The sequence below is a fragment of the Euprymna scolopes genome, chromosome 19 (assembly GCF_053919585.1).
Source record: "Euprymna scolopes isolate OS-2025 chromosome 19, ASM5391958v1, whole genome shotgun sequence".
Taxonomy (NCBI): domain Eukaryota; kingdom Metazoa; phylum Mollusca; class Cephalopoda; order Sepiida; family Sepiolidae; genus Euprymna; species Euprymna scolopes.
In genome coordinates, this window is record NC_136500.1 from 35613571 (window position 1) to 35634390 (window position 20820).

Below are 20820 nucleotides of genomic sequence, written 5' to 3' on the forward strand. Positions count from 1 at the left end.
GATTTTTGAAGAACTCACTCAGTAAAATTACACATAACTTTCCTTTAATTTTCTTTAGGTATGTAAGGGAAAATGTCTCCACTCTAACAATTTGCCTAGCCGAAATAAGTATTTTCAGAAAAAACTTAAGTGAAATAAAATATATTTATGCTAATAATGTAGTGGAAGGAAGCTAATCCAAAGCAAATATGGATATATCAGATGGATTGCTATTTGAGTCTAACTTTGAAAATCCGACACAATAATTGTATATGTTAGATTAAAATTTGATTTTCTTTCTAAATAAAAATTTATTTCTGTTTTAAATTTTTTTTTGTAGAGAAATGTTTCAGAAGCAGTTCCAATCAAAAGAAAAGGTAGGTTTTTTTTCTTTAGTTTTAATAAAAAAGAAAAGAGACAAAATACAGGTGAACTCTCACATTAAAAACTGCAACCTATGGAATCTTTAACAAAATTCACAATCCTTTCTTGCAATCCAACTATATTTGGTGCAAATAAACTACAGTCTGAATTGTCCACCAATGATGTAAATTTCATCAAAATAGGATATATTTGACGTTTAAGCTTCATTAGAATGTGCTTAGAGATTAAGGACCATTTCCATGGTCTTCCTCTAAAAAATTTGACATATGAATACACTTTCAGTTTTTATGTAGATTCTCTAACCTTTCTTTCTGTAGGGAACACACATATACACAGACATTAATATGTATCTTAGTGTTGCAATGATTAATCGAAATTGGAAAAATCGGAACTGGTATCAGAATCCGAAAAATTTGTGCCTATTTTCTGATGCCAAGAACGATTCTTTTGTCTTTTTTATTTTATCTTGTTTAAAGCAAAATTTTCCGCTGCTGGTATTAATGATAGAATAAATATTTATTGATTTTAAAATACATAAAACTAAAATCTATTGATCATCATCCCCTCCACAAGTGTATTTTTATGCTTGAAAAAATATCTGCATATTTAACATGTGGTTTTTATGTTAATTTGGAATAAATAACAACTCTATTGCTAAATATTTAGATTTATAAAGAATCAGAATTGGTAATTGTATCGGAATTGAGAATTTAGTACAGAATCGGTAATTGTATCGGAATACAGAAAAATATTGGAATCGCCCCATCACTAGTGTGTGTGTATGTATGTATATATATATATATATATATATATATATATATATATGAAATAAAATGGAGGTGGAAGGACCTGGATACTCAACGTTTCGCCCGATTTATGCGGGCTTCTTCAAGAGGGATGGTCATAAATCGGGCGAAACGTTGAGTATCCAGGTCCTTCCACCTCCATTTTATTTCATATCGTCGGATTTAATCCAGCTCAACAATCATATATATATATATATATATATATATATATATATATATATATATGCATGACATTTTTTTGGAATGTTTCACTGTACATAAGAATAAAATACTGCAGTAAGCAATGCGCACGAATCAATATTTTGTCTCCCTTGATTCTGCTTTGTTGGCATTCATTTGTCTTCCTTGATTCTGCTTGATTTTTTTTATATATATTCAGTTACTCATGGTAGGGATCACATGAAGATTGTTATATCCCAAATAAAAAGTTTTTTGTTGGAACTAACAGAATTCTAACATGGCACTACATTAATAATCTATTCTGGTATCCATTTACTCCCACCCACCTTTTATTTGATACAATATCTATCAGTGAAAGGAAGCAGTGCCAGTTTCTATTCACACATGGTGATTAACAAAAGAGAACTGATAAACCTCATTTACAATCATAACGGGATTCGTTTACATTAAATAAACCTGTACACATGCGGAACTCTCTTCTGTTTTCCAGCTGACTATAATATTTGTCATCTTCAAGTCCAACGTAAACAAATTCTTGATGAGCCGTCCCCTTAAGTAATCCAATTTACCACATTTCCACTACTAACGATTACTATGATATTGTCCCATTGACTACCGTTTATTCATTAACCTCTATCTTCGAGTAGCCCCCAGGCCTTGATAAGTGGTGACTCCTTTGTAAAAAAGAAAAAAACAAAAAATTAAAAAAAAACGATGCACCATAAAATGCATACATGTTATTTTATGTGTTTAGAGAATAATGAGAGGCAAACTTTTCTGCTGTGGAAGACAACAGGAAATTATCTAGAAGATCCTCTGTCAAATACATGTCACAGATATAGTCTGAAGTTGTGAAGGTGTGTGGCTGATAAGGTACAAACATCAAGAAATAAATGGATGAAAACGATTCTCTGGAGATCAAAGATATAAAATGATTTATTAACAATTTTACAACTAAAGGAATTACTATGATGCGGTGATGTTTGTCTGTTGTTAAGCTGATTTCAGTAGCACCTTCCATTTTTGAAAATACAGAGGGGAATGATAAATTTGTCACCCTAAAGAAAACAACACTACAGCTTTATTTTGAAATCGGTTCTGGTTGAGGGAGAGGGGGCCAGTGAGAGATGAGTACAAAGTTGTAGCACTCCCTCTGAAGCCAAGCTTGGTTCTCTTTGGACTTGTGGGTCGATGCCGAGTCTTGCTGCCCTACCCAGAGTCTGCCAGCAGTCACCTTATTGCACCAAGGGATCATCACACTTTTCAGCACATCCAGGTAAACTTTAATGTTGACTTTCAAGCCAACTTCGAAAATGTGAGGTGGTTTGATATGGCCCTCTCTTGAAACCATACCAAAGACAATAACCATGGTTGGAAACTTTGTTGAGCTGTGCCATCAAGCATTAAATCATCCAGATTTGCAGTTTGAGGGTGCTGGTAATGGTCCTGTTGGCATAACTTGAATTGGTAGAGAGCATGAGTTGTACAGTAACGCATCTCCGATGTTGCTCGTTGAACTTTTAGATATGATAGAAGGCTGCTATCGCTCTTAGGATTTGTACACAATTGGCCAACTAATAGTTCGTCTGCAACAAAAAAAAGAAAACTGGTTTTCATTAAACGGAAATGGAATCATGTCTTTTCTAGGGCGCCAATTTTATCGTTCCACCCTGTACATGCATATCACTTTTTTATTTGATACAGTATCAGTGAAAAGAAGCAAATGCAAGTATAAGATTGTTGGTTTCAATTCACACGGTGATTTACAAAAGAGAACTAATAAACCACACTTATAAGCAATAGGATTTATTTATATTAACGACAATGCACCAAAAAAAAGAATTTTGTGAGTGTATGTGCATGTGAGTTTGTTACCTATGGGCTCAGAAACTGCTGGGTCAATTATTTTTTTTTGATTTCACACAAATGTATTTCATGTGTCTGGGAGTGTTCTTACATGGGTTTTGTATCAGAATGTGTCCGATAAATATAAAAAATCAATAATAAAAAAAAAACTATGATTAAAGAAGTCTGATTTTGACCAAAGTTAACATTTTTATCTAATCTAACATCTCAATTGCATTTGAGAAGTTTTATCACCACACAAGTAGAAAGACCCAGCCCATAAAATCAACTGTAGATTCTTTTATAAAACAGAAGTGTTCAAAATGAATGTTTCTTTTAGAGCACAATTGAACCATCATACTTGACTTTTGTATGCTTAACTTTAATTCAAGTCGTTATGTAAAAATAATTTAATAAAATTAACAGTTGGCTCTTTGATAAGATAGGAACGCATTCAAAGTGAATGTTTTTGTTTAGAGTACAATTGAATCATGATCTTTGACTTTTGCATTTTAAATTTTAAGTGAAGCCATTATTTACAGATCTATCTATATATCTATAAAAGTGAACGTGTATGTCTGTCTGTGTACATTTCCCTACGCAATAACTCTGTCAATTTTTAGTCTACTGACTCGAAATTCGATATACAGGGTACTGAGATTTGAGAAAATCTATCTGATTGGTTTTCAGCCAGAAATTTGACTGTTAAGGGGTCAATGTTCAATGATTTGACCTTTGAGAACTCTACCAAACTCCTCCACCAATTTGGGGTCTAAACACTTGAAATTTTAGATCTAGGTTACTTGGACATGGATCTAACTTTATAATTTGAGTTGAGCCCAAAGCAGTAAATGTTAAGGGGTCCAAATTGGTGTCAAAGTTAAAAACAATTTTTATCTCTACGGTCTCTAGCAAACTATTAAGCCAATTTTGGGTCTAAACATTTGAAATTTTACATAAAAGGTATTCAGACATAGGCCAAGCTTTTTAATCGTTTTTATTTTTTATTTATTTTTTTTTTTTTTCTGAAAATTTTGCTTCCAAGGAGTCAAAGTGTAAAAGATTTTACCTTTGCAGTCTCTAGCAAACTATTAAGTCAATTTTGGGTCTAAACATTTAAAATTTTAAAGGGTATTCAGATTTTCAGCAAGCTTTTTGATAAGTTTTTAGGCAAAAATTTGGTTGCCAAGAAGTTCAAGTTGAAAAAGTTGACCTTTGCAAATTCTATCAAACTTTCTAGTCTCACACAAAAACACGTGTTCACATTTCAAGTTATATTACTTGTCATATACATACGCACACACGTCCACACACGTGCATATATTCACGTTCGTGTACATACACTCACATTCATGTGTATGCTCACAAGGACAACGTCACTTCCCCTTTCAAAGGAAATCCACACATGTGCAAAAGACCACCGGAAACAAGTATAAAAGCAAGAGACAAGCTGTTTCCAACCTTTTTCAACTTAGCTCTCGAGCTGAGTGGTTGTCAGACCATTCGCACCCTTTCGGGGCGCCCACACATGTCACGTCCCCTGCTACTATGTAGGGGGCACGAGCTAACAGACAGTATGTACACTTTATATGCTTTCTCTCTCTCCATGAACTGGATTGACATTCTCACTCTTTCACTCTTTCTCTCTCTATATATATACAACTTGTCCCTGAGAATACCTTCGCGTAGCTGACTGCTAACTGATGTCAACCCTCTATCCTTTGTCTTTGTCTACACGCTGGACTATCATTCTCATTTCTACTATATTACTCACTTCTCTTACCACGCGCGAACAAATGATAGTGAGATGAACACACATTTCCTTTTCTTTCTACACCACTAAATCGCGGACATGAATACATATTATATCTAAAACATTCATTCTTTCAACAGTAAATAAACGACACGTTTATCTTATCCATCAATTGAGTTTTTGTTTCCTTCAATTCCATTCGTTTCATTATTTTCTTTTGTAACGGGATTAGGATGTATATATATCCTAGTTCCCCACAAACGATGGTGACCACGTTATTTTAAAATGAAATGGATGAGTTTGAACGAAACACTCATACACACACAGACTCTCTCTCTCTCTCTCTACAACAATACTTTCCATCTCACCAGCTAACAACGAGAGACGCACGCCAAACTATACACCTTCCTTCTCACCAGATAACCGCAAGAGACGCACACCAAACTAAACACGTGTTGTACCCTTTTCTTTCATTTGTTTCTTCACAAAATAAATCCTAGTTCATTTAATTCAATTTAACACGTACTTCGTCTCTTTCTCAATTCAATTCATTTTCCCTATTTTTCACCACCACCACCACAAATTGGTGACACCCGAATGCGAGAGGAACATGCATTTCCTTCTATACCCTAGACCGCTACAAACTCCTCCGCCAGTTTGGGGTCTTAGCACTTGAAATTTTAGATATAGGTTACTTGGATATGGATCAAACTTTTTAATTTGATTTGAGCCCAAAACAATAAATGTTAAGGGGTCAAAATTGGGGTCAAAGTTAAAAATAATTTGACCTCCGCAGTCTCTAGCAACTTTTCTCTATGATAGTTAAGGAAGCCTATTATATAGAAAGGCATTACTGTACATATGCACACTTTGTAATATATACATATGAACATAACTTTATGAACAGTACATAGGGCCCAAGCAAAGCCAGACTGAACTGCTAGTAATTTAATAAAATCAATGTAGTGCAATGTAGACTAGATGGATTTTGGACTAAATCAATGCGGGGGAAGCATATAAAGTTTCCTCCCAATACATTGCATGAGAGGGGGTCCCTAACTATAGCAGGCAATCAATCGATTTGATTAAAAAAATAGGTGATTTCACAGATTTTTGATGACAATAAAAGTATGTGAGGGTGGAAATTTATTGATCCTCATTCAATCCCGAACAACGTTGAGTCTCCTTGCTAGTTTCCTGTATGTAGAGAATAATGAAAAACTAACTTACCTATGCATAGAGATCTTGTCTCAAAAATGTGTCATAGATCAAGTCTGGATTGACGATTGAGAACTGATCACGTTGCCACACAAGAGGTCTGGCTCAGAAAAGTGAAATTATGATGTTACATGGGGGATCCTTTTGATTATAACCAATTGCTGGTCGTCGTCTTGTTGACAGAAAACCTGTGTTAACACATTGTAGGTAATTGACTCCAAAAGGTTAGTAGTGTTTCTTAATGATTATGGCAGCAGTAATCATCTTGATCCTTTTCCTTTTTGCCAGCTTTAAAAGGACAGCTATGAAGTCTCCGATTTTTTTTTTTTTAACCTCCAATCAAAAGAATACCGTTGTGGTACTTTGACCATTTAAAATTAGGTTAGAATTTTTAATTTTGAGTCTTTATTTTGCACACAAAAGTTCATTTTGTCAGCAAAGTGTACAAAATTTGCCGCGTGTAAAATATTAAGTAGTCTTGTACCAAATGAGGTCAATTAGAATGCCGCATGTTTTAGAGGGAATTGACTGCATTGAGAAACAAACGGCTGATTCTAAGAATGAATAACACATCAGACGATATCTTACATCAAGATCAGGAGATGATATCCCAAATCACAATCAATTTGTTTATCAATTTCTAATCACGGCCATACGAATATGAATCATGCACACTTGGGGTTTGGTATCGACTGTTCAGGATGTCTTGGGAATTCAACAACAAGTCCAAGTTTTATGCTTTGAAAGCATAACAGTAATGCTAGAAAGTGAAAAATGACTCAAATGAATTGATTACAAAAATATCAGAATATTATATAGAAGGTCATTCCAAAAGTAAAACTAAAAAATTTGAAGAGCTACGAAGACAAAAGTGGTACCATTAAAACAAGTGACGTTTTGTGCTCCAAAATCTATTTTTCTACATAGTCACCACCATTCTCAATGCACTTTTGCAGGCAATGAGTGAGGCAGTGCATTTTGTCATAAAAGGATCGTTCAAGAAGTTAAGACTTCTCTCTTCTTTTTATTAAAGAAATTGAAGAGCTATGAAGACGAGTGGTAAAAGAAGCGACCTTTTGTGCTTGAGAATTTTTTTTTTTTTTTTTATATAGTCTTTAGCATTTTCAATACAATTTTGTCAGGATGCACGTCCATGACAGGTGATGCTTTCTTGAAGTCTCACACTGTCAATATCTGCAACAAAGATGAAACATTCAGGTCATGAATGCATGAGTTCAGTAATCATAATGATGCAATTTGCAATCCCCTCTGATTTATTTAGGTGAAATAAAGAAATAGTAGGCATTACTTTTAAACACCCTCTGTATTATCATCACTGTATATTCGTTGGCTTTGGTTAACATCACACCGTTAACTAGAGATCTCCAGTCATTTATTTTGGAAAATTTAATTTCAAGGATATTTATGGTTTTGTTCATGTCATTTTCAAAATCGAAGTCTGATTATAATTTGAAGTTTTTTTTTATCACTTGGTCAATCCATGCCATCATTGGTTGTCCTGATGGTCTTTTGGCATGTTGTGACCTGATGTTATTGTTTGTATGTATAATTTTTTTATTTTATTTTGTTCTTCTCTTCCTCTGTCGTGCAGGACTGGCATGAAACAATAGCCATGTTTTATTTGAACGCAGTATCAAAAGCAATGAAGGCTGCACCAAACTTTCAAGAGACGTTCGAAGAATTTCTTCAACGGAATCCAACTTTAACGGAGCTGAATGATCATTTGTTACAGTGTTATACAGCCAAAATAATATTGTCACCAGAAGCAAAAGAAAAGTGAGGACCTTTTATCTATTTTTTTTTTTTTTTTTTTTCAGTCATCCTAATTCTAATTTTTTACCTCCCATATTTTGTTGGCAGAAGGGGGGGGCATACCTAAAAAAGCACACAAAAAACAAAACTTGGAAATAAATTAATCAATTCATGAAGTAAACATTAGTTTTTTTTTTTCATATTTGGATTCTTCAAATCACCGTTCTCATCTTGAGTGTTATTTTCACATTTTCATCGATATAACCTCTGACCTTCTTTAGGTGTATCTTGTCAAACTCTGAATCTTGCATGGAATTTCAAATGGAATCCTTTATTTAATCCATGAGGACAGCATGCTCTCATTTCATCAACCACAACATGGTAGAAGTGTAAAGTTATTTGCAATTGTATTTTGAGTGTTGTTCGCACTAAGGATTGAACCTTCAACCTCCAAAAAAGTGTAACTTGCAAGAAAAATTTTACCAAGTGTTTTATCCACTATGCCACAAGTACTTGCAGCATAATTGATCAAGTACAGTAGTCCAAAGAATCCAAATAATACGAATATTCAACCATCATCTCAAAAATTCAAATCTTTTTTTTTTTATCATGGTACAGTTTAGTTTAAAATTACATTCAAATATGGTAAAATGTTTTAAATTAATAGAGAAAAGTGATCCCCCACTTTATATCACAAAGTTACAAACATAAGTACAGCATGTAGTAAGAACAGATACTACACTCTGATCTTGGCCAAGAAAAGCTTAAAAAGCTAAGAACAGCATCTATTAACAACAGACCTTTGATCTTAACCAAAAAGGCCAAGCATAAAAGTGTTACAGACAGACAGACCGACCAACCAATGGACCGACGGAGTGACTTATAGAGTCGCTTGCACGCGACTAAAAATATGTTTTTTATTTTAATTTATATAATAAATATGTTTATGAAATTTATAAGAAAAATACTTTTTTAATTTTAAAAATAAGTTCTTTTATTTTAATTTATATAATAAACATATGTTTATGAACGTATAAAAATGAAATTACTGAAATCAAAATAACAAAATTTCAAAATCATAAAAAAAATCGTATTCAATACAAAATATATCCCAAAATAGTTGGCTTTAATTGTCCACTGCCACAGGAATTCTTGCAGATGACTACTGAAAAGATTAATTGTGTTATTTTTATATGTATAATTTTGTTAATTTCTATTGTAAACTTTTCAATGTTTTTTTTCCATTTTATTTCAATAAATAGCTTCACAATAGAAATGCTAAAGATCAATAAAAGTTAGGGAACTGACTTACTTTGTTACCACTTCCAGTAGTGCTCTGCAGAAAATTAGGGAGTATGTTAGCTGACTATAACCAAAATCTCTTCTTCATACTTCCTAGCAATTGTGAATGATATCTAATTAACTAGCCAATGAATTCTTGTGAAATTAGTTTTTATGTTTCTTTTAATAATATTGTAAAAAGCTGCATATGTTATGGTTTAAAAAAATGTCATAATCAAATAAAAATATGGAAAACTGTGATATCTTTTAATTTCATGTACGTTTTTTTTTCTTTTACAGATATGTCCCACCAGATCGGAAATCTTTCAACACTTTACATTGATGAAACTGTTTTTAGGTGTTTTTAAATTAAATGACAATAATTATAAAATATTGTAATTTGTATTTATTTATTTATTCTGTCTCTTTGGGAATCTCTTAATAGATAATCTCAATTTGATTTTTAATTATAAACATATATATATTAGAGTGTGTTCTCGTGATCTATGAGAGATGGACAGACTCAAACGCCGAGCCCTCAACACGTGCAACTCGGTCATATTCCTCTCGAGATATGTCGATGATGTTCTGATCCTCACATCATCACGCACCAATGCTGAGAACATCTATGCTATTTTCTCCGATTCCGACCCACACATAGAATTCACCATCGAGCACCCCAGTGATGACGGATCCCTATCACTCCTAGATTTCAACCTTAAAATATCAGATGAAGGGACTGTCATTACTAAATTCTACTGAAAACCAACCAGCCGAAGTATATTTGTACACTACAAGTCGGCCCTCCTACTAAGGCCATCATCGGATATGCTAAGAATGAGATCACCCGCATCCAAAACAAATGCAGCAAGCCAAAAGACAAGACAAAATGCACAAAACGGTTCCACCAGGTCCTAGAGACAAACGGATACCCTAGCACTGTCATTAAACACCTTTTGAATGCGAGAAAATGTGTAAGAAGCTTCCCCCACCAATACTTGCTTCCTTAAAATGCCCCATCTCAGCGTCAAGATCACAACGGCTATCCGCAAGGCTATCAGAAGAGAGGGTCTCAATATGCAACTTGCCCACTCTGGGCCATCCCTTAGACAGAAACTCTCTAAACGCAGGCACAATGAGGACCCACAACCATGCACATTAGCAAATTGCCCCGTATACCCCGCAACAATCTGCCACCATACACACGTAGTATACAGACTAGAATGCACTGCCTGCAGAAAATTCTACGTAGGCAGCACCATGAGACCCCTACACATACACACAAGCATCATCATTCCGCAAATACCTCAACACCTGCAGAAACACTAATACATCTATTAAAGTCAATATTTTAACCACAGAATGCAATATTGGGAATCTTTGCATAAAAGAATCATTATTAATATCCAAATTACAGCCAGAACTCAACAACAGACTGGAGCTCGGATCTTCATTCATTATATAACTTTACATACGGCTCCCACCTAAGACTTACCATTACAACCATAACCCATTAGAACAAATACACCACTGTACACCGCTCACAGTCCAACACACAATCCAGATTGGACATTACTATAAGCCCCTCCCATATAAATTATATATATATAAAACAAAATAAATAATTAATAATAAAATAAAAGAAATCTAATAAATAAAAAACAGCAGTATATATTTAAAACAAAAAAAAAAGTAAAATATAGCTAACTGAAGTAACACAAACCAATTAAAATAAAGTAACAAAAAAAAAAAAAAAAAAAAGAAGAAAATGTCCCATCTACTACCACTTATAATTTCATGGAAATAAATAAATTAACAACTCCCAAGAAATGTCATCCCAATGCCCCTCTCCCCACCTATCTTCCTACTCCTGACAACACTAACCTAAACACCCAGCTGCCGTCTGGGAGCACACCACCCCCGCACCCCACCTCCCCTCCTCTCTCACATCCCACCCCTACTCCATCTTTCAATAGCTGACCAGACACAGCCCACTAACGACTTACGTGACCTAGATAAACCTAGACACCCCACATGTCAGCAGAAAAAAATAAATAAATAATAGTATAATGATAAAGACAACAAAATAGAGAACATACAAAATTAAAAAAGCTCACGCTAAAGCAACAAGTTATAAACAAAAAAAAAGGCAAATAAATAAATAGAAATAAATAACAATTATAAACATGTTAATTACCTAATCAGACCATGCATAAATCCCCTACTCACATTTGCTCCGAGGCCCCACATAGCTACCCAATTTCTGTTTCATCATCTAGCATGCTTTGAATCGATCTGTTATGCCCACCATTTGAAAAGGGAATTTTTTCCGAAATTAATAATGGATATTGTCACAGACATAACAAGTAAGACATTCTACCTAATACAACTGAATAAATATATGTATATATAAAATATATGTATGTACTTATTGATTTGTAAATCGCCATCTGTTCTCGTCTTCTCTTACCAACAATGACTATATTTCATTCCTCGCATTGTGATAGCCTTCTAAATCTCTACTACATACCTATCCCACACAATGCTTCAAGCAAACTACATATCAATCATATATATATATATATATATATCTCATTATAATAATATAATTATTATATATTATTCAAATCAAAATTTATTTATATATATATATTACAAAGGAGTCACCACTTATCAAGGCCCGAAGGCCACTTGAGTTGAGGATATGGGTTTATGAGAGTAAATTGGTTAGTGTGGCAACAATGTAGTGATTGTTAGTGATAGAAATTGGGTAGAATTTGATTATTTAAGGGGATGGTTTTACAAGAACTTGTTTTCATTGGACTTGAAGATTACCATGTTATGGTTAGCTAGGATGCAGGGCCATGGTACAGTTCCATAAGTGGGCAGTTCTAGAAAAGAAACTTTGTTTTGATGGTGGTTGTAGATAAACGAGTGCTTGTTGTGAACATTTTGCAGGAAACTCGCAATGTGTCTTCTGTAGAAAAGAGGTTGCAGGAAGAAGAAAAGGGCATCACCTACCGGCTGTCAAAGTAAGAAAGAGTGCTCTGAATAGCTCCTGTCTATTTTAGAAAGTATTTAGCTCTTATACAGGTAGAGGATTGCATCAGGAGTGAAATACCTTTGGGAGTGGTTGTATATTAATTTTGATTCCAACCAAACCAAAATAAAGTGTCAATGAACTCTTTATTCTTACAGCTGTTCCATCGCGAGTGATATACAATAAAAATACAGTAATACTCTAGAAGTGTAAGCCATTTTGAGTTTCAGAACAGTTTCAGATGGTTCGCTGTTACACACAAGTCCTGGGAGGTGACTTGTTTGTAGTAGACAGTTCCACAGAACAAAATATTCTTACCGTATCGAAACCCGGGAAAAGAACATGTGAAATTGCTCCAGAAAAGGTTTAATATTTATGAAGCAATTCTGGTTTCTGATTGGTTGGTAGCAGAATGTGAAGTAATTTGATTCGTCAGTTCTTAGCAGCATCGTTTATAAATAGAATCGTCTGACTGTGTGGGATCATACCTCATTACAACTCCAAAATATTGCAACATCCTCCCTATTTTTTATAATGGGGAAGTCCCTTGTGTTTGTTCTGCTCAAAAATAAATATATATTTTTATATTCACTTAGACATAACAAAAATTAGAAATCATTTGGATCTTAGAATTTTAGCATTTAAAAAGACGCCATTTTTAATTGTGTTCAAATGTCAAAAAGGAAAATTACAAAGATTTTTTTTTTTTTTTTTAAGCAAAAGTATTAGTTACGCATTAGTAGGTTAAAGTGTTAATACAAATAAAATGGATACAGTTTAACGTCTTGTCCATGACTTTTTTTTTTTTTTGATATCATTTTCGACCGGTGTAGAGCATTTCTTGCACTCTACCATTCCAAATTTTAATAGTATTTTGTCGATGTATTTCGATTGAGTCATCGTAACAAGTCCTTTGCTTTGAGTAAATTCTATCCCCAGAAACCAGGATATTTTGCCAAGATCGGTCATTTTGAATCTTTTACTTAATTTGTTAACATTGTCACAATTTGATGCGATTAAAATATCATCGACCCACAAAACCAAAATCAGTAGTTTATCGTCTTTGTGTTGGGTATATAAACAGGGGTCTACAGCGCATTGTCTAAATTGTTGTTTAATAATATAATCATGAAATACTGTGTTCCAACACTGAGCACTCTGCTTTAGACCATATAATGACTTGTTAAGTCGCCACACGCTATTTTTATTTTTCATTATAAATCCCTCTGGAGGGGTAATATAAATTTCACAGTCTATTGGGGCATTCAAATAAGCATTTTTTACGTCCATTTGATGGATGTTTAGGTCATATTGTGATGCGACTTGCAGTAAAATTCTGATTGTCGTTAGGTTTGAGGTCGGTGAAAACGTAGAAAAGTATTCTTTACCGTAAATCTGAGAGCACCCCTTAGCAACAAATCTTGCTTTGTACTGTTCTACGCCTGATGCTGTACTCTTTTTTGTAAAGACCCATCTGGTAGAAATAACATGTTTATCTCTTGGGAGAGGCATTACCGTATAGGTATCATTTTCGGTTAAGGCATCTATTTCTTTTTTCATGAAAATTTTCCATTCATCACAATGTTCTGAATTAATTGCTTCGTTGAAGCTTTTTGGTGCATTTTCTATTGAATAGCAATAGTCGATTTGATAATCCTTTATATTGTTGACCACAAAAATATCGGGTCGTCTTCTATTTCTTTTGGGATATCTTTCAACTTTATCATCATCATCATCATGGACACTCTCGTCTCCGTCATTTTTATTGTTTTTGTTTTTTCTAATTATTTGAGGTAATATAATTTCATCCTCTTCATATGACGGGGTTTCGTCTGTAAAATTAAATGTGTCTGTGAATTTTACACACTGGATTCTTTTTATTTTATTTTTTTCGGGAAAAAATATTAAATTGGCTGGACTGTTTTTATTGTATCCAAGAAATATACCTCTGTTGGCTTTAATATTCAATTTACTCTTTTTCTCTATATATGCGAAGCAAGTTGAACCAAATATACACATTCTGCTTAAATTTGTTTTTTTTACCGCAGAAAGATTCATATGGAGTTTTAGATAGTGTTTTGTTAAAGCACCTGTTGCGTATATAGGCTGCCGCCATAAGTGCATACGTCCAGAGGTTTTTAGGGAGTTTTGATTCAATAAGTAGGCATCTTGCCATTTCAAAAAGTGTCCGCCACGCACATTCAGCAGTCCCGTTTTGGTGTGGCGATCTAGGAGCTGATGTTTCATGCTTGATATGATGGTTAATTAGTAAAAGTTCAAGGTCTTTATTGGTGAATTCCGTACCGTTGTCAGAGCGAATACACTTGATTTCACCGTAGGGGGCCATGTCGGCTAGATTTCTTAGTTGCTAGCAGGGTATCAGATTTGTTCTTTAAAAAGTAAACCATTATTAAACCTGAATGGTCTTCTACGAAATTCAACACATATCTATAATGTTCTCTGGCCATCGGTTCTACGGGACCGTTCAAGTCACAATGCACCATTGATAGGATTGTTTTGGCCTTTTTGTCTGGTATCTTGTTTTGATAGTTTGTCATTTTCCCTTGCGTACAGACGTCGCAGTTGAAGGTTTTTGATGTTTGTATTTGCATTCCATCAACTACAATCGGCAACTTTTTGATATCAGGAATATTACAGTGTCCAAGAATTTTATGCCATGTCTGTAGATCATGGCAGGCGGTTTTTGATGGGACTACGCTATTTAAATAATATAGTCTTCCATTTTCTTTAATGTCGAATACAGTTCCATTCAGGTATACCAGTTTTGATTTATTGGGGCTAAAGTTTATATTTGCACCTTGTTTTGTGGCAGCTTGTACAGAAAATATATTTTGTTTAAATTTTGGGATTAGAAGAGCGTTTTCTAGAATACAGAAACACAGTTCACCTTTATTGTTCTTTAGCGAGATTTTCGCATTGCCTCTTTTCAAAACGATATCATTGACTCGACTCCCGTCAGCTAGTTCTACAAAATGATTTTGTGGCTTAAAGTTGGGATCAAAATTGATAAAATCAGATTCCTTTGTAATCACATGTGCCGTGGCCCAACAATCGACAAGAAAATTATTATTGTTTGTTGAAGCATCAAATGTACACGAAAATAAAAATGTATGTTCGCTAACAGAGCTTTCTACATTTTTAATGTAGTCGCCATTTTGAGTCCTGTATCTACATTGGAAACTCTTGTGATTAGGTCGTCCACAATTATAGCAAATAATTTTTGTACTTTTCTTAGGAAAAAACCTGCTTTTGGCAAAGTTGCGTTTTTTATTCCTGGCATGGGTATAATTCGATTTTGATGTTTTTATGTGTGTATTTTTAAATTTCACGATATTTGTGGATTCGTTTTTTTCTATGATCATTTTTTTAGTTTCTTCGTAACTTCTGAGTGCTACCTTGAATTGGCTAAAAGTCATGGGTTTTTCTTTCTGGGTTATCACGGTGGTAAATGGCTTGAAATCACTCGGTAATCCCTTAAAGACCATGGAAATTAACAGACTGTCACTTATAACTTCACCAGACATTTTTAAAGAATTTGCAGTTGTCTCGGCTCTTATAATATAATCAGTAATAGTTTCGGCTTCCATTCGTTTTAGAGAGGTCAGTTCAGTGTATAATGAAATAATTTTGGGTTTTCCTTTTGATAAATAATGCTCTCTCAATATGTTTAATGCTTTGCAGCCGTCGTCCAGGGCTTCTCTCATTACCAGTGATAGACTTCGGTCATCTAAACACTGTATTAATTCCGCAAAGACAGTTGCCTTCTTTTCAATGAAGTCGGGGTCGTTTCTGTTTTCAGGTTATGTTTGTAGTACTTTGTGTAGCTTTTGGATTCGTAGATATCCCAGAAATTTAACTTGCCACAATTCGAATTTGGATTCGGATCCATCGAAATAAAGATGCACGCTGGCCGCATAACCTCTAGAAGTGTAAGCCATTTTGAGTTTCAGAACAGTTTCAGATGGTTCGCTGTTACACACAAGTCCTGGGAGGTGACTTGTTTGTAGTAGACAGTTCCACAGAACAAAATATTCTTACCGTATCGAAACCCGGGAAAAGAACATGTGAAATTGCTCTAGAAAAGGTTTAATATTTATGAAGCAATTCTGGTTTCTGATTGGTTGGTAGCAGAACGTGAATTAATTTGATTCGTCAGTTCTTAGCAGCATCGTTTATAAATAGAATCGTCCGACTGTGTGGGATCATACCCCATTACAACTCCAAAATATTGCAACAAATACCTTGGTTATCAAACTTTTCGGGGATTGAAAAACTTGGTGTTCGAACCAAAAGTTGGAGATTTTCTTGTCTCGGTAGTCGAACGAAATTTCGGAGTTCGAACCACCGACTTCGTTTCAAATGTAAACAAACAGCAATGTTCCTCAATGGAATATTGTAATTCATACTGGTCGTGATACTTTTGAAGTGTAGTGTGACAAACCAACCCCACTCCGACGACATCACCATGCGAGTCTGAACTTTGTATCGAGAGTTATATTTAGAACAGCATCATCATAACCCTTTCGAGAGTCTAGACAGTATCTGAGTTATTTTTAACACATCACCGTGGCACCAGAACCATGCAATTCGATCGATCAACTCCTTTTTTGCGTGGAAGGATGACAAAGCACTTTGAAGTGTCTTTGAAGTAAAAAAAAAAAAAAAAAAAGGTCAATAAACTTCAATACGACGAATGAAGCAGATGTATCTCAGGATGACAGAAATTAATTGCACAAAAAAAACTTTTGTTCAAAGACTTTAGAAACAAAGAAGAAATGGACATTTTTTTACCATTGGATAAAAAGAAAAAAAAGTAAAATGAAAGCAGAAAGTGAGTACAAAACAAAACTGAAAACGACAGTCGAATTTAAAAAGGAACTGATAGGGAAATTTGGAAGAATACGTATGTCAGTACTTGCAAAGGAATATGAAATGGCAGTGCAATTAAATGTATAAAATGCTCAAAGTTTACAGATAAAAAGGGAAATAGAATAAGTTGGTTACGTTTAAAACTCTGGAACCAATTTATTCTGTTTCAGTTGATTTAAAGGGGAAATGCCGTTTTGGTGTGCGAACAAATATGGAATGAATTATGGTCGAGTACCGAAGTACCACTATATAATAAAGAGTTTACTTGACACCATTTTTGGATCCAGTTGGAATCAAAATTAATTCATTTTTCCTCTTGAGCCACTCACTAGCATCATTGGATCTGAAAAGTGAAAGGATTATTAAGTTAAACATGTGAAAGTTTGCCTTGTTTGAATTTTGACTCCATATATGTATGTGGATGACTATAATACTCTCTATCTTGGGTTGAGCATATTGGGAAGTGATATACAAACTACCATTAGCATATGAAGTGATGCTCTTTGTGTAAACAAATTGAGCTTAAGTATTTAGACAATGTCAAAACATTGTTAATTCACTGCCCATATAGCAGCAGTCGAATAGCGCAATGGTTAGAAGCTTCGACTGTCATATGGGCAGTCGGATTTCAATCCTGGCTTGAGGTAGTTGCTTGTCTAGCCATACTGATGACCTATGAAACAGTGAAACAGTACTGTATGTGGATGACTATATATATATATATATATATATATATATATATATATATATATATATATATATATAAACAATTCTGATAAAATCTTAACAAAACGTTGAAGATAAAATGGAAAAAAAGCAGATAAACCAACACAATATGGTCAAATTTTAATAGTGTCTTATTAACCAAAAATAATTGAAAATAAGTTATAAAGTTTTGTCTTTTTTAATATTTACAGTTAAAATATAGACATGATATAAACAGAAATGGTAGGAAGAAAAAGAAAAAAACTGATTTATATATAGATACATAAATTATATATATCAGTTTTGAGGTGTTCAAAAGTCAGAACTAATGAAGACAACGACGTTGTTAAATAGTGCTCAATAAAAAGAGCAAAATATTTTTTTATTATTATTATTATTTAGGGTAAACAGCTACATATGGTCTCTATAAATAGCCATCTGTTTCAGTCAAAGAGACTTCATCAGGCGACCTGGAACCTCTCGACGCCAAAAAGAAAAATGAAAAAAATCGTGTTTTTTGGGTCACCCTATATATATATATATATATATATATGGGGGACAAAAATGGATGGTCACGTTCAATGCCGCCAAGACTAAACTAGTTTCCTTCAATAAATACAAGAAACCTTCTCTACCACCAATAGCAATGGCCAACGACACTTTATCTGAGAGTACATCTTTCAAACTCCTTGGCCTAACGTTCACAGGAAACATGAGTTGGAACAATTACATTGAAAGCATTGCCAGGGCTGCTGCAAAGAAGGTAGGCTCTCTCTACTGTGCTAGAAAATTACTAACACCCGAAAGTATCCTGTACCTCTATAAGGCCACCATTCGCCCATGTATGGAGGATTGCTGTCATATTTGGGATGGTGCATCGACTACTAGTCTCTTGCTCCTAGACAAGGGTCAAAAGAGAGTCACCAATCTGATAGGCCCTGAACTGAGATCTAAGCTTCAGCCTCTGTCCCATCGACGAAATGTTGCATCCCTCTGCCTGTTCTACAAGTATTTTAATGGAGAATGCTTTGACGAACTGCAAGCACTTCAGCCCCCACGACGTAAACATTCTCGACAAACCTGACAGGAAGCTAAATCTCACCCCGACACAGTAGAGATCCTTAGATGTAAAAGATCTTTCTATTCCAGTAGTTTCCTCCCCAGAACCGCTAGACTTTGGAATTCCATTCCGAGTCCCTGCTTCCCCAATTGTACTGACGTGCAGAAGTTTAAGTGTAACGTGAACAGACACCTTGCTGCCCAAATCCCTAGATAGTACCCCAGTAGATGTTACTCCTGATAGTAGCCCCCTACACTAAAGTGGCAATGTGCCTTGTTTGGGGTGAAAATGTGTGTGTAAAAAAAAAAATTAAAAAAAAATACAGGGTGACCCAAAAAAACACGGGCTCCAACTCTAATTAGGCCCTGTTTCTTAGTGTTTTGTCCAAACGAAATTTAACAGTGTATTTTTTTCACAGCTCCCACTGGGATCTTGGTGTACTCATGGTCGTTGATTCCGCTATGTCCTGTAAAATAAGGACAACCAGTGAATAAATAATGGAGATATCATGTTTTTTTGGGGTCACCCTAATATATATATATATATGTGTGTGTTTGTAGGGATTTTGTTCATACAGGATAATCGTATGAAACAAAAGAAATAAACCAGTATTTTAGTATAAATTTTTATTTTATGGCTACATAGGTGCATACATGTTTTAGGTATAAACTTTATTATCAGGTCACTGACAGAAGTTATAGGTCCTCTATATTCTGTTTTCATGGATGATCATCCTTTTGTTATTTCTTCATTTTTTGGTGTCATAATAGATCTCTTGCTCATGTTTTCCTCTCACTCTTTAATGGATGACATCACAAGATGATTATGTCAGTCATATACATTATCTTAAAGAATCATCTCTATACCTTCCATCTTTTATAATGGTGTCATTCAGTGTGAACAGTGGCAAACATAAAATAATAAATAAGCAAGATCCACACATTCATATAGGCATATACTTATCTGCACAATTTGTCTAATATATATATATACATATATATATATATAACAAAAATTATTAAATGTCTTAAAAATGGGTACTGTAGAAGACTAGGATATAAATACCCTAACTCGCTACAAGAAAAAATAATGAAACGAATTGAATGAAGGAAACAAAGAACTCAAATGCTGGAATAAAATAAACATGTCGTTTATTTTCTGTTGAGAAATGAAAGTCTTGGGTGTACACGTGTTCATTCAGCCGTTGACGACTACGCACGCGGAAGGAAAAGGAATTCAATAGAGAAACGCGAAGTGGCAAGCCGGCCTGTAGAAAGAGAGGGTTAAGCTCAGTAGAGCGTCGCGCACACGTCTGTTTTGATGGACTCAAAGCCGAAGGGGCGATAGTGATAAAGTCAGTCCAGGTTATGGAAATAGAAAGCGTATAAAGTGTACGTACAGTCTGTTAGCTTTTTGTCCCACATAGTAGCAAGTGGTGTGAGGTATGCGCATGCACCTGCCGAAATGGCACGCTGTCGGTCTGTAGACCGACCAGCTAGGAGGCTGGTCTGAAAAAAGGAAGAAACCGCTTATTGCTCTTTCTTTTATAGGTGTTTCCGGTGGTCTTTTGCGCATATGTGGATTTCCTTTGAAAGGGGAAGTGACATTGTCCATGCGTGTGTGTATATACACGTGAATGTGAGTATGTACGCGAACGTGAATATATGTACGTGTGTCGACGTGGGCGCATATGTTTGTGTGTGCGTATGTATATGACAAGTAATATAGCTTGAAATGTGAACGCATATTTTTGTGTGAGACTAGAAAAGGCTCGCGCAGTACAAATCTTATTTCATGCCACCTGGAGTTTCTGGTGGCAGACAAAATGAAAAAAAAGAAAATTGCTTGCAGTTCCTTGCAATTTTGTCGCTTCCTATCCAAATGAGATGCTTCCGATTTGAATAAA

At 34.6% G+C, this 20820-nt stretch overlaps 1 protein-coding gene across 3 annotated transcripts in view; it reads left to right on the plus strand.

The window, feature by feature from the left end:
* LOC145303517 (flavin reductase-like) overlaps nucleotides 1–9610 on the plus strand; it is a 100864-nt gene extending 91254 nt beyond the window's left edge. For all 3 annotated transcript variants that reach the window (XM_080144958.1, XM_080144956.1, XM_080144957.1), the window contains exons 8-10: nucleotides 320–356; nucleotides 7778–7962; nucleotides 9520–9610. In XM_080144958.1, coding sequence (XP_080001084.1) covers nucleotides 320–356; nucleotides 7778–7962; nucleotides 9520–9562 — 265 coding nt within the window. In that variant the 3' untranslated portion in view covers nucleotides 9563–9610. The remainder of the gene's footprint in view (nucleotides 1–319; nucleotides 357–7777; nucleotides 7963–9519) is intronic.
* Nucleotides 9611–20820: the final 11210 nt, after the last annotated feature.